Source organism: Diaphorina citri, unplaced genomic scaffold (assembly GCF_000475195.1).
Source record: "Diaphorina citri unplaced genomic scaffold, Diaci psyllid genome assembly version 1.1 scaffold2278, whole genome shotgun sequence".
Classification (NCBI taxonomy): domain Eukaryota; kingdom Metazoa; phylum Arthropoda; class Insecta; order Hemiptera; family Psyllidae; genus Diaphorina; species Diaphorina citri.
The window spans coordinates 21-14,645 of record NW_007379703.1 but is presented as its reverse complement, the minus strand read 5'-3'; the positions used below and the strand labels follow the sequence as shown (position 1 = coordinate 14,645).

The 14,625-nt window shown below is 39.5% G+C and overlaps 2 protein-coding genes across 2 annotated transcripts in view; one reads left to right on the top strand and one right to left on the bottom strand.

Moving 5' to 3' along the window:
* Positions 1-14,033, top strand: part of LOC103518624 — a 15,914-nt gene extending 1,881 nt beyond the window's left edge. The window contains exons 2-10 of the mRNA XM_008483703.3: positions 1,375-1,499; positions 7,950-8,159; positions 8,747-9,063; positions 9,308-9,557; positions 9,916-10,143; positions 10,748-11,111; positions 11,613-11,894; positions 12,630-12,927; positions 13,251-14,033. Coding sequence (XP_008481925.1) covers positions 1,413-1,499; positions 7,950-8,159; positions 8,747-9,063; positions 9,308-9,557; positions 9,916-10,143; positions 10,748-11,111; positions 11,613-11,894; positions 12,630-12,927; positions 13,251-13,731 — 2,517 coding nt within the window. The 5' untranslated portion in view covers positions 1,375-1,412 and the 3' untranslated portion in view covers positions 13,732-14,033. The remainder of the gene's footprint in view (positions 1-1,374; positions 1,500-7,949; positions 8,160-8,746; positions 9,064-9,307; positions 9,558-9,915; positions 10,144-10,747; positions 11,112-11,612; positions 11,895-12,629; positions 12,928-13,250) is intronic.
* On the bottom strand, positions 4,907-7,685 carry LOC108253601 (tubulin polyglutamylase TTLL6-like). Its single transcript, XM_017447883.2, has 4 exons — positions 7,174-7,685; positions 6,573-6,744; positions 5,474-6,165; positions 4,907-5,321 (listed from the first exon to the last, which is right to left on the bottom strand). Exons 1-4 carry the CDS (start codon positions 7,548-7,550, stop codon positions 4,925-4,927), a joined length of 1,638 nt encoding a protein of 545 aa, XP_017303372.1. The 5' UTR covers positions 7,551-7,685; the 3' UTR covers positions 4,907-4,924.
* Positions 14,034-14,625: the final 592 nt, after the last annotated feature.

Below are 14,625 nucleotides of genomic sequence, written 5' to 3'. Positions count from 1 at the left end.
AAAAAACGAAATTAAACAAAATCACTACTTATTTGACTATTCACCCAAAAAATAAAAGATGAAATACACATAAAAAAGAATGCCACAAGACATCCGTACGCCCTCCCGGCCCGAGCTACACCACACGGAGCCTATTGGGCCTGAAACCCTTTTTTTTTTGGGCGAGCGAGACCGTTTGGACCAGTAAAAGAACGGTCCAGGTGTGCGGCGGTCAAAGAAAAACGAAGGTCGAAAAATTTGTGCGATGTGTGTGTGCACAATAGCGTTTCCTGCGTCCCTTTTATAAAATAAGAAAGTAATAGTAAAGTAAGCATCATCGAGTCATCTAGGAGCTTTTATTAAAATAAGCTGTCTTCTGATACGTGTAGGTGTGTAAAAAACAACAATATAGAAATAACATATTCATGCATCTAGGTACTTTCGCCTTTCCCGATGTTGTTTTGTCGGTCCACCTGACACCAATTGGTGTTTGTTTCGTACAGGATGAAGCCAACCGCCTGGTTGTTGCGATTTATTTTTACGGAATGCGGTTGCGGGACTTGGCCCTCCGTACTCCAACCACCAAGGACCAGATAATGCATGAAAAGTTTGAGAATTTTTAAATTCGGAGAGGTGTCTGCGATTTCAGGGAAAATTTTGCGCGCACAAGGAGAGGCGGAGCGAATAGAGAGAGAGCAGAAGAAGAAGCACGGTGAGGAGTCTTGTGTGTTGACTTTTTTCATGTTGGAGTGACCACGAAAAAAAAAAAAAAAAAAAAAAAAATGTGTAAAATTTAAATTTGTACGGAATTGTCATTGAAGTATTTGAAGTTGAGAAACGTCCAGCGTGGATAAAACTGGGACGGGTGACCGATATATCGCCGGATAATTGTCGATATATCGACGATATATCGCCAAAAAAATATATCGATATATATCGATATATCGACGAAAAATATATCGATATATATCGGTTTTCGATATAATCGCAACATCCCTAAGTGGAACTATACCTAACCTAAACTGTAGTAGGATTGATAGAAATTTTCCCACCTTTATTAATCTATCTAATAAAAAATTCTGTCCTCCTTCAAATCCTAAATCCAAAGTCGGAGGAACGAAAAAAGTAGGCTTTCGGAATCCCAGGAGGTTTTTTGGAATGGTCTACTTTTGAAAATTAAAAAAAAAAAAAAAAACAAAAAAAGTAAACAAAATTCTTATCAGCGGGAAGCTGAAACCTTAGAAGTTTTGTTCGAAACTTGGAATTTTCCGAATTTTCAATCGATTTTCCCGAATACCCCAGTATTCCCGGAATCTGAACTTGTATCTTGTAATGTATGATGACCCAGTCCAATAGAAGCTGCGTGGAATCACCCTCTTGAGTCTTGCAGATCAGTGTCAAATCAAACCTAGTGCAACAGACCAAAATCCAATATGATAGAGTGTGATAAGTGCCACTGTTTCCATCAAGAAAATGATCCTCATTTAGCTGATGGAAGTGATGAAGAAATCATCCTAGTAGTTTTAGACGATTTTATCGTTCGCGAAATACGTGACGCAGACTTGTTGGCAGTTTTCGTTGACGCTCGTTGACTTTCGAGAGATTCGTTTTCTTTCTTGGTGACCCGTTGCATGTTTGGTAAACCGGGATAGCAGGTAGCTATGGATTTTGTGTGTGTGTGCGTGTTTTGTGTACATGTGTGTGTTTAGTTAGGGGGTTTTTATTTCGGGATAACTCTTACCTGCCATTATTTCTTTCTGATTTACAAGATATACGACGGACTGGCCAGTAATTATTTTTTCGCTTATTTTACCTGACGTACATACCTAGTTGAGGATTAGTTTTGTTACTTGTCTACACATCATCCTAGAAGTAAGTAATCATAATATCCACTTTGCTTTATAGTGCAGCTTTTGTGCCAGTCACAGAAAAAGAAGAGAGACTTTTTGTCTGAGCAAGAATTACATTGCTTAATAATACCTACAGCCCAGCTTTCAAGATCGGATGTTTTGAAGGAGGGTAATCTTTTGGGCTGCAGATGTCCGTTGTCACGGGCTAATTTGCCCGTGGCGAGAGGAATAAAGAGAATGAAATAAAAAGATGGAATTGAGGAAAAGACTTCTATAATATAGGTATATTTATATTGAATGTTTAAGTAATTAATGTATGAGCGTAAACCCAATCCAAGACCCTACAGAAAAGAAGAAATAATAATTCAAAAGCTTACCTTGAAAAGATTCGGGCGCCGGCTAAACACAGTCTGACGAGCCCTCCTGTGAGGAGCTCTCAGGTGCTGGTGAAACGGTTGATGGTTCTCCCACCACCTTGTGGTTGCTACTTCAAATGTAGTAATGCCGTCGAATGCACCAGGGCAAGGATAGGTATATCCTGTCACTGTAGAGGGAAATACTGATTACTGGAGCTGAGGTGGGGTCTAACAGTTAGGCTGAGGGTTGGTTTAGTATGAGAAAGAGGTGTGGACTAGTGGAAGAGATGTAGATATATAGACATTTGCACAGAATCCTTCACTACTTGTTGTCCAATATTGACTATAATCTTAGATGTAGGTAATGCCTGGGTCATGCAGGGTTTTCAATGTAAATGATAGGATTGCACCCCATGCATCAACCAGAAGTGAAGACACTTTGAATTTGAACATCTTGTATGCGGTCGGATTGCGCCTTGGTTTCTTTCTCCAGTCGGTCGATTTTGTCTTTGATAGGCGACCCTTCTTCGGCACTGCTGGGCGTTAGGAGGGATTTGGACTGTTTGATAGCCTCCTTTAGGTCTTTCTCTTTGAAATCTTTAAGTTTGGATTGCCACTCCTGAAATGAGAAGAGAGGAAGATGAAGAGGGTAGTAGGTACAACAAGAGGTATGAAAACCTGGATTTAGCAATGTCATACCCACAGCTATTAAAAATTATTGGTAGGCACTAGCAAATTACATTATTGTTTATCTTGTTATCTTCTATCCCTTTCTATTAATAGTATAACCATCTCGATGGCACTAGCAAATTACATTATTGTTTATCTTGTTATCTTCTATCCCTTTCTATTAATAGTATAACCATCTCGATGGGGTTCGATCCCAGCCGAGGCATGGAATTTTATTCTCATTTATTTGAGATTTTGACCACATAATAGTGGAGCTCTAAGGGTGGTTAGGTGGTAGAGAACGCCTCCGGGGTTAACCTCGCCTAGTGGTTACCTTCCACTCAAGAGTCTATTATTATTACTACACCTTGTCGAATATGACGAACGATGCGAGCACTAACTAAACTTCAACGTAGCCTGCCTTGCAAGCGCTAGGTCGTGGGTTCGATTCCCACCCAGGGTGGATTTTATTACAACGTAACGATATCGGAATGAACACAATAAATTATGTACCTTGCTTCTTTTCAGAAAATTCTCAAACTACATACCTATTAGCCCAAATTCAAATCCGATTTTCACGAAATTTATTGAACCAATGTACGTCCATCTGTTTCATGACAACTTTCAGACGGCTTGTCCAATTTAAATACAGTTTGATAAACATTACATAAAGCTCACAGGAAATTTGTTTTGGTCAATTTGGCCTTTGGTCAGCTCCATAAGAGCCGTTCTGAATGATTTGTAAATTTTAATTCGTCCCTTTTGTGTCTGTTTGTTCAATGATTATTCCTGTTTGGTTTTAGAGCGAGTTCTTCACTTACTGCAATCGGTTCGATATACCTCCATCTTATTCGTGGTTCGTGGAAATACATACCGTATTCACAGCGTGGCTTTTGATCCCGTAAGCATGTCTAAGGATTGTCTCCTGCAGATATGTGACCCAAGATTCTCTTTCCACGCTGTTTTTCGCCTGAAAAATGAAAAAGAGATTGGACAGCATTGAGATTTTACCATATCATTGCTAAAATGTGATTGACTTTCTCTTTTAGAATACCTATTTCAAATTTGTTACAAATCAAAAATAGCTAAAAAAATTCATATAAAATATAGCAAGATGGCAAAGTTCCCTCAATAGATCCTGGGTTCTCTCAACGCTATGTGCTCCCTCGCATACTACAACGTTCTAGAACTAGTAGCTCGGTTCCCGTTTAATCCTCATCTGGACCCGTATATTAAACATGGACTATGCTGTTTGTGTTTTTTTTTTTTTTTACCCTCCCTTACCCACCTTTGTAAACTATCCTAGTTACTAAGGATTTTTATGTCAAATAAATAAATAAATATTGACTATAATCTTAGATGTAGGTAATGCCTGGGTCATGCAGGGTGTTCAATGTAAATGATAGGATTGCACCCCATGCATCAACCAGAAGTGAAGACAGACACTTTGAATTTGATTTATTCGATATTGTATCTTCTTTGTCAGAGGTTCTCAATCTTTGGTATGCATACTACAAGTGCTACATTAAAGCATTTTTGGTGGTACACAAAGAGATTTTGAAAAACCCATTTTTATTATTTTTCTTGTAAATGTGAAAGACAAATCTGGCAATCTTATTTGGGAGAGAAAAAAAAATCTACAATCATTGCACCCAAAAATTGTGATATTGTACCTACTGCAATATATATATAAAAAAAATGCATGTGGCACTACAATTTCTTTATTTGACCCCCAAACCACACAAAATTGATGTCTGGTGGTAAGCCAAAAGAACCCTCAGGTGTCCAGGTGGTACACAGTACTCAAGAGTTTGGGAACCCCTGTTCTATGTAAAGAAGCTGTCGTCGTCGTCCCCCCTTTCTGGTTACATTTTTGCATACTTGAATAATAATTTTTTAATCACTTTGCTTGAGTATCTTAGGCTCTACATTTCTAGAATATTAAAGTCTGTTTAAAGGTGCAAAATGACTTTTTAATGCTAATGTACTGTACATTGCAGCCTTCCAACTACCAATCAGTATTAGGTAATAAAATAAAAATTAAAACAAATAAAAGTATTTCATTCATTTTCAATTTGATTGTGTTCGTTTTTTATCTGTATACATTTCTGGTACAGTAAAAATATAATGAATAAATTTTGAATATGTATAAGATTCATTATTTGGATAGATCAACCTGTAATTGCCCAAATGTCTTGTCTCCCATTTGATTTGTTCCTTGATGGTGACTGTTTTTTGTCTGTTTCCTGCAGCACTGTTGGTTATTTTACTATGTTTAATGTCATTGCTACTTGGTTGTGATTTTGATCTCTCATATGACTGAGTGTCATCTGATGTTAGGGTAATCTTACCCTTGTGATATTCATGTCTAGTTGGTGTACTAAAGTTCATATCATTTGAATCATTAGTTGACCCAAATTGTGAGTTTGAACTCTGATTTTCTGAATCATCATTGCTTGGAAACAAAATACTCTTGCGGTTTTGATTCAAGTTGAGTATTTTAAATGTGTCGTAGATTAAAGTCCTCTTGACCCTCTCATCTACAATGCCAGCAATGTTGAAGCTTGGTGATCTGAGTTTGAACTCTGATTTTCTGAATCATCATTGCTTGGAAACAAAATACTCTTGCGGTTTTGATTCAAGTTGAGTATTTTAAATGTGTCATAGATTAAAGTCCTCTTGACCCTCTCATCTACAATGCCAGCAATGTTGAAGCTTGGTGATCTATTCACTTCTAATAGGAAAGGTTTCATTGTAGAATCTATCAGAATATCAAATCCAAGTATCTCAAAGGAAGCACTTACATTGTGGTGATAATGTTCAGGTAGAAGATCTTCATATTTCTCTTTAAGTATTGGATACACAGAGATGATTGTTTTGATAATGATATCATCAATGTCATTCCAAAGTTTTGTACTGTTCAATCCTTGTGATAGAAGCCAACTGTTGAGTGCGGTGAAATCTCTCTTGCTTCCTCGCTCTGGAGATTTGTTATAATTCTCAGAACTCTTATTGACTGAATAATTAGTCAGGTGCATATATTGATTGGTAAGGTTGCCTGTCTCAGGAGATGTGTATTGACAAGTGGCTAAACGGACCAGTCCATTATTATAGACAAATATCCTGAGAGGATCTATGCAAGTAATAAGGACATACACCCTCAGGTCAAACTTGAACCCATCCATAAGTAACAGATTAGACATGTACAACTGAGATACAGACTCCGTGTAGATACCTCGCGCTTCTTCTAAAGTGTTGAAGATTTTGATTCCCTTGCCCTCAGCACCACGTGATGGTTTTGAAATAAATACCTGGTGGGGTAGACAATCAAGGTTAATGTATTAAATGTATTATTCCTTCTCCCAATGAACTTACTTTAACAGTGTAGATACCTCGCGCTTCTTCTAAAGTGTTGAAGATTTTGATTCCCTTGCCCTCAGCACCACGTGATGGTTTTGAAATAAATACCTAGTGGGGTAGATAATCAAGGTTAATGTATTAAATGTATTATTCCTTCTCCCAATGAACTTACTTTAACAGTAGGTATGTGTATGTATAACCCAACATGACGAGACTTTCACGTCGCATCGGATCGGAAATGGTTCCTAGGCCTCTGCACTGCAACTTTGGTTTGTTAGTCCAGTATAGTCTACTTTAACTTTATACTAACCAGGTACTTAGTACATGCAGTAATTATTGATCATGTAAAGTTAGTTACCTGGTGAGGATGTTCTCTCACATAACTGAGGAAGTCTTCCTGCTGGTAAGGTAAACTCCAGGAGCGAGGATAGAAGTCATAGTCCTCAGGGAAATGATTTCTCATTCGATTCAGATGATAGGCGAGAAACGCTTTGGACTCGAGATTGGCCATGCCGGGGAAATGGTTGATCCTGTATGCAAAGATATAGTTTTTAATAAAAGATATCATTTGGCATAAAGTTTAGGCATCTAGGGTTTCAACAACAATGGACTCTAATGAGAGATCTTTTGAATAATTATTATCCGAACGATAGTGAGGTCTACTGTTCACAGAACTACTACTTAGTTATGAGACTGAAAAGCCCCTTTATTCCCACAGGGCCCGACCTTACGTCCAGCTTGAATAAAAGGTCATAATCAACGCGTGGTATCTTTGCTTTTGGACTGGATGTTGGTTCCTAAAGCTGTGTCCATACATAGTCGGCCGTAGGTCGATCCATGTCGACTGAAACCGTCTGCTATACTGCCTCGACAACATAGATTGACCTCGTCGATCCACCATCGATCGACAGCCGTCGACTATGTGTGGACACAGCTTGAGAGCTCGGATTGGTTATTACCTATGATACACCTCCATACTCTTGGACATGACGGTGGACACGGAGAAGTCAGACCAGTACACATCCCATGGTTCCTCATCGTCCCGTACTATGCCCATCCCCATCAGTGTGGCCACATCCTCCACTATCTTGTACATACATCGCTTTAGATTGATAGTGGCCTCCTTAGGCCGAGGCCGGAGTGCTTGTGTGGATGTCCCGGCCTCGTTCTCCCAGAGCTCACCTAGCCTCGGTGCTATACTAGTCGGCGGGAGAGACTTTCTAGTTTTAGACGATTTTATCGTTCGCGAAATACGTGACGCAGACTTGTTGGCAGTTTTCGTTGACGCTCGTTGACTTTCGAGAGATTCATTTTCTTTCTTGGTGACCCGTTGCATGTTTGGTAAACCTGGATAGCAGGTAGCTATGGATTTTGTGTGTGTGTGCGTGTTTTGTGTACATGTGTGTGTTTACTTAGGGGGTTTTTATTTCGGGATAACTCTTACCTGCCATCATTTCTTTCTGATTTACAAGATATACGACGGACTGGCCAGTAATTATTTTTTCGCATATTTTACCTGTCGTACATACCTAGTTGAGGATTAGTTTCTACAGAGTTTACCACTCAAGAGAGGAGGACATACCTCACTCTTCCCTCTACTTCCCCTTATAGTAGGTTATTCTTGGCTTGCTGTCATGTACATATTTCTCTACTTTTTAGTGTAACACATAGTAACAGAGAAGAATATCAATGACCAATATTTCACTCTATCGTTACTACCTCTCTCCTGTTTCAGAACAATCAACTGTACAAGTATCTTAAAGAGCAATGTATGAACAATTTGCTACACAAACCTCCCGACCCCACTCGGAAAGAGGAAGAGGAAAAACCGGATGACAGTGTCAAGCACAAAACTTCCGCGAGCACTTTCTCGTCACCCTTGTCGAGAATTCGAGCTCTCTGCAGGAAATTTTACGAAAGTCGATTCGTAGATAGAACGCCAGAGGTTTGTATTTTATAAAAATAAATTACCTAAGTACCTAGTTCCTTAACTATAGGTTAAGTAGTCTGTAAAACCAAAAAGAAAGAAAAAAATACATATTACAGTCAAACCTGTCTAAGTGGGAAACCTGGAGAACTGGGAAAAAAAATCGTGGCCCCTTCATTTTTTACTAAAAAACCTGTGTAAATGGGAAAATCGAGCCTCTATAAGTGGTAATGACTTTTTCTAGATACTCGGTCCGGAGCCTCTGTAAGTGGGAAAGGTTGCATTTTCCTAGGTCCGAAGCCTCCTGCGGACCTCTGTAAGTGGGAATTTGTAGGAAAGCATAGCATATTCCTCTTCCTCCAAACCAGTGTTCACATTTACCTCTATAAGTGGGAATAAGAAAATGGCAACCTCTCTAAGTGGGACACTTTTTAACTGGGGAACCTGGATAAGTGGGAAAAAATTGTTGGTCTCTTGGATTCCCACTTAGACAGGTTTGACTGTAATATGTTGACTGGGGAACCTGGATAAGTGGGAAAAAATTGTTGGTCTCTTGGATTCCCACTTAGACAGGTTTGACTGTAATATGTTGTTTTTTTTTTCAGTCTTCTCCATCCAAGTTCTCCAACGTTGCCTGGGAGACCAAACCTCACACAGGTACACAAACCGTCAATAATCCTTCCCTGAGCACACCTACCAGTGTGAACATTCTACCCGAGTATTCCTACTTTATTGATGCCCTACTCGCCTCTCAACTCATTCTCAAAGATGATCTCAACATTCTCGAGCATTTCATACCGAACCGAGAAAAACATGAAGTGTTGAGCAAGAAGTACAACTACCGGGGTAGTGTTGTACTGCCAAGTACGCTCGTCCTGATCATTGTGGGTGCCAATAAGTATTACTTCAACAATAATGTGAGGTGAGTTGTACACAAAATCGTATTATTTCTTGGCGAAGCTACATATTATTTCTTGGCGTTTCATTCTCAACACAAATGTGTTGTTTTTGGGGGATACCACTGTTTTTTTTTCTATAACTTGTTTGTGGTTTGATGTTTGTGCCGATCTCGAATGTCCTACTCTTATTTCTCGTTCCCCAGGTGACTTATAAAAAATAAATGTATGAATTACTTATTTTGGCCCTCTTTATTATTACTTTTTCAGATATGCCATCCCCTGTCTGGGCCTGACAGTGTCTGCCTACTATCTCCTCCACAAACTGTACACTTCCTATCAGTTGAACAAATACAAGCGCGACCTCCATACTCTCATCTCCATTCTGCAGAAATACTCGAACCTAATTCATAAGAACATTCAGTTCATTCGAGACTTTGAGAATATCTCCAAGATACATCAGGCTACCGGAGTGGGAGTTCTGAACTCTTCTACTCTTCTCAATGGCAAATCAAACAAGGTATGTACAGCAGTGAGGAAAAGTACATTTTCCCTTTTAACACGAATTGACCGAGTACCCAAATTGGAAGTATGATGTCTCTTCTCGCCCATCTGATGAAGGACATACGGGGTGGGCATGCTGCATGCTACGGCACATATCTCACGAGTCTGATGTAACAGTTGTTTCAATGCTGCGAAATAACGCCGCGGCGGTGAAGCAATCTTTTTTTTTTTAATTCTGATCATTTCTTTTAAACCGGGAGTTCTATCCAGCTTAACTCCGTACACAAAAATCCCACTCTGAAGCTTAGGTGTAGGGGCACACAGCCCTAAAGATTAGGTCGAGCTTATACGAATCAATGTGATTTTTCTTGTAGGAAGCATGGTGCAAGCTGCCGCACCTCAGGTTCAATCTCCTGGGTTCTCTCAACGCTATGTGCTCCCTCGCATACTACAACGTTCTAGAACTAGTAGCTCGGTTCCCGTTTAATCCTCATCTGGATCCGTATATTAAACATGGACTATGCTGTTTAGACCTGACAGAACTTGGCGTAAGCGATGTGCCATTGGAGAGAGTTGATGATATTACGGTCAAAATGCTGATGGTAAGTTGTAGGAAACAGTTCAAACAGTTGTGGTCTTGTGGTTAAGTGATGAATAGTGCAACTTTTTGAAAGGCTATTTTTTTCTTGCACAAAGTCCCAAAGAGTGAGTAGGCACATAATTATCATTACTGTTAGTTCCTTTATGTATGTGTTTTCGAAAAATGCTGATGGTAAGTTGTAGGAAACAGTTCAAACAGTTGTGGTCTTGTGGTTAAGTGATGAATAGTGCAACTTTTTGAAAGGCTAATTTTTTCTTGCACAAAGTCCCAAAGAGTGAGTAGGGACATAATTATCATTACTGTTAGTTCCTTTATGTATGTGTTTTCGAATTTTGACGTAGTGTTTTCGAATTTCTACGAAATCTTGGTCCCAAAAGGACTTGTCGATTTTAGAACCCACAGTGCTAGTGTGCCATGAGTGTTTTCGAATTTCTACGAAATCTTGGTCCCAAAAGGACTTGTCGATTTTAGAACCCACAGTGCTAGTGTGCCATGATTTTTTTTTTTATGTAACTCGTGAACGGACAACTCGCGAGGATTCGTCAACCCGAGTTCTCGAATGTAGAACCTAGCATAACTTGTCTCTAATTCCCTTTCGGTTTCAGAAAGTCAAATACATCTATTTTCTTCTCCTCTCAGAGTTTCTCTCCCGTCTCATCCTGTGTTTCTGCCCCTACACCTCTTCCTCTCCTCTTCATCCTGTCTCTCCACCCCGCTACATTGCATCCTTGTTCCGTCTGATCAATAAGACCAGTGCCATATACACAGAGCAATACTCTTCACTGGAGAACCTCTTCAATGTGGTCACCATACATAAGACCCAGGAGCAACCTGGACCTGGATCCTACCTGGTATCGAACCCGCGGTCTGCGGATAGGAAGTACGAGGAGCTTGTGAAGACGATACATTGTATTGAGACCTATCTGCTGTTCTTGCTGACCCAGTATAAACATATGGAGACTAATATAGGTAAGTTTATGGAAATTGGTAATTTACTCTGTTGTCCATTGCGAAACGCAGCGGTGCTCCGCTCCGCCAAGTCAAAATACTAAATGAAAAAATGTTTTCTAAAATAGATGATACATAGGTACATTGAATATAAAATAACAAAAACTGTAGTAATAGAAAGTAATAACAGAAATGATACTGTGAGGCCTGGACACGCAAGAAACAGAAATACATTCAGATGAAAAATAACTTCAATTTCCTCGCATTCGTGGTGTTAAGAGTCTGGGTTCATAGGCGGCTGAATCAATCTCTTTATAAAGGTTGGAGTCGCTCTATATCGCGTTTCTGCTGATCCTCGCTCGCGTCAGTACTTGATTCAGAAAATGTCTCTGGCCATCCGAAAGGACGATTGCTCGATCATCATGAGCACGTTACCCTCTGGAAATCTTTTTGATGAATTTGTTCATCTATGAAAATAAATTGAAACCTATAAATAACATCTATTGAATTTTTCATGTGCAGGTACCTATCAGCATAGTGACTGTATCATCAACGACAATGTTATTCTGAATGATATCTACTCCACTCACACCTCCATACGATCCAACCAGCTCACATCTCTCCTCTACAATATAGACTGCCTCAACATACAACTCAGCCAGTGTGTATCAACAGATGATACTAAACCAGGAGATAATGTTGCTTATAATATAGGAGGGGGAAATGTTGATCCACCTACCACTGCTGTGCAGGTTGGGTTCAGTGACTTCAATGTGGCCAATGTACGGGATGAGATATTCCTCGGTATGTATGTACCTACTGGGTATGTATATGTACTTACTCATTGCCAAGGTTCCTGGGTATGTATGTGTAATTGTCTGTGTAAGTACTTATTCTTAAGGTTACTTTTCTACGGCTCGAATGTATCCCTTTATCAAGGCGTCTAAAGTACCCGTGTCGTCTTCACTCAAAATTAACATCCTCTAAACTCTAATCAGTTTCAAAATACAGTAATCAGAGCCAAAGTATTTTTTATTATTTTTATTATTAAGGTTTATTTTTACTTTTTGATATTCATTACCAATAATCATTACAAAGACAAAAATAATATAATAATACATTATTGTTTGAATGAATAGCAAAGATTGACAAAATTTTGTGGAATATTCAAAGTATCAAATTACATATTGCCAAAATAAGTTTCGACCATTCAAAACATATTGTTGTTAACTCGTAATAGATTAACATACAGTGAAATTTAAGTTACGAGACGAAATTATTGTTAACTTACTTTGTCCGTTTTCCTACCAATAATCATTACAAAGACAAAAATAATATAATAATACATTATTGTTTGAATGAATAGCAAAGATTGACAAAATTTTGTGGAATATCCAAAGTATCAAATTGCATATTGCCAAAATAAGTTTCGACCATTCAAAACATATTGTTGTTAACTCGTAATAGATTAACATATAGTGAAATTTAAGTTACGAGACGAAATTATTGTTAACTTACTTTGTCTGTTTTCCCGCACAGGTATAGCGGGTGTACCTGTCTCTGGAAATGTACTAGATGGTGGAGGAGGTGATCGTACATTTCTAGACGAAGACCAGGTTAACTATTACGAGTTTGAGCGTCAGTTCTCCACCACCGTACTGAATGAACTGAAACTCAAACTAAAGGACAAACAGGTTGAGTGGAAGAGAAGGGAGAAGTTGGCACTGGAGATGAAGGATATGGAGGATTTCAGTGATTTGGAACCTGATGGAGGTGAGAAAGTTACCGCGGAGGTGACCAGTGTCAAGGAGGATGCACACCGGAAGAGAAGGAAACGGTAAGTCGAGATAGGATGGATTGAGGTTATTATGAGTTAAAATGCCGCCTTACTAAATTTTATGATTTCACTTGGGACTTTTTCAATCTTGAGTCTAGCTCTAGACCCACCGCTGAAAGATTTCGAGGATAATTTCTTTGTCTCAAATGACATCATATTGGACTATAGGAGTAGCCATATGAAATTCACTTTTGCACTATTTCTGCACCTCAACAGATGGCAACCACGGTTCTAAACTTTGGTTCATGAAATCATGACCCATCTACTGCAGAGCTGACTGGTTAATCAATTTATTTCCTAATTACCTTGCGTTGATTTTGCAGGAAAAGTATCACGAAGACTCACGCTATTGAAAGTCTGAGTGACACGGAGGATTTTGATGTGACGGCGGTGAAACCTCATCCCCCGCGTAGTGCGAGATCCAAAGCTAGTCAGGCAGTCAATACACCCTCCCTGGGTACGCTGATATCTGACGCCAACCAGAAGTCCCTCCTCAGCACAGATGACTTCTCGGAGAACAACGGCGCGGATATCAAATACAAGCGTCTGTATAATCTGAGCCGAAGTCAGGAGAGCTATGAGAATCGGGAAACTTCGCCTTCGTCCGGTGAGGAACCCGAGGATAGCCGAACTCGCATGGAGAAGTCCAGAGCTCAGACGGCACGGGATAATGAGGTCCTGGCGGCGGCTCTGTTTACGTCTCAGTCGAGTTTGGCCGCTCAGATAGAACAGGTCGCTAGAGAGTGGAAGTATACCAGCATAGAGGAGGAGTTTGGAGATGAAGGAGAGGAGGAAGGGGAGTGAGAGATGCGATAGAATAGACGATGTGAACTATTGAGTATACTGACACTGAATACACATAGGTCCGAATCCAAAGTCGGTTGAATGGATGCTGGGTACTACTACAGTGAACTCGGATTGGCGTGACGAATTCTCGTGAGTTGTACGTTCTACACAAAATAAATATGGCAAACCCGAATTCGCTCTTGGTTCCAAAAGGAATTGATTGCTAGACAGACCGGCATGAGTTGTGTACTTTTTGGTTGCCGAAAAGATTTTGGTTTTAGAGTTTAGAATGTCTAGATAATGATATGAGTTAGGACAACGTATGTATGAATGTGTGACTATAACTAGAGCTATTGATTGAATTTATTTCCTGTTTGGATCTGTGATTTTTCTTGTTCTTCTTTTTAATACATAAGACTTCATTTTTGTCGATTGCTGATCCTCGCTCGCGTCAGTACTTGATTCAGAAATTGTCTCTGGCCATCCGAAAGGACGATTGCTCGATCATCATGAACACGTTAGGATGCACACCGGAAGAGAAGGAAACGGTAAGTCGAGATAGGATGGATTGAGGTTATTATGAGTTAAAATGCCGCCTTACTAAATTTTATTATTTCACTTGGGACTTTTTCAATCTTGAGTCTAGCTCTAGACTCTAGACCCACCGCTGAAAGATTTCGGGGATAATTTCTTTGTCTCAAATGACATCATATTGGACTATAGGAGTAGCCATATGAGATTCACTTTAGCACTATTTCTGGACCTCAACAGATGGCAACCACGGTTCTAAACTTTGGTTCATGAAATCATGAGATCATGACCCATCCACTACAGAGCTGACTGATTAATCAATATATTTCCTAATTACCTTGCGTTGATTTTGCAGGAAAAGTATCACGAAGACTCACGCTA

What these genes read in the sequence shown, in the direction of transcription:
- LOC108253601 (XM_017447883.2), bottom strand. Translation starts at nt 7,550, where the DNA reads ATGCAACGGGTCACCAAGAAAGAAAATGAATCTCTCGAAAGTCAACGA. An exon ending in AGTATGGAGGTGTATCATAG is followed by an intron (nt 6,745 to 7,173) that starts GTAATAACCAAT and finishes CTTTGCATACAG; the next exon opens with GATCAACCATTTCCCCGGCA. An exon ending in AATCAAAACCGCAAGAGTAT is followed by an intron (nt 5,322 to 5,473) that starts TTTGTTTCCAAG and finishes CCGCAAGAGTAT; the next exon opens with TTTGTTTCCAAGCAATGATG.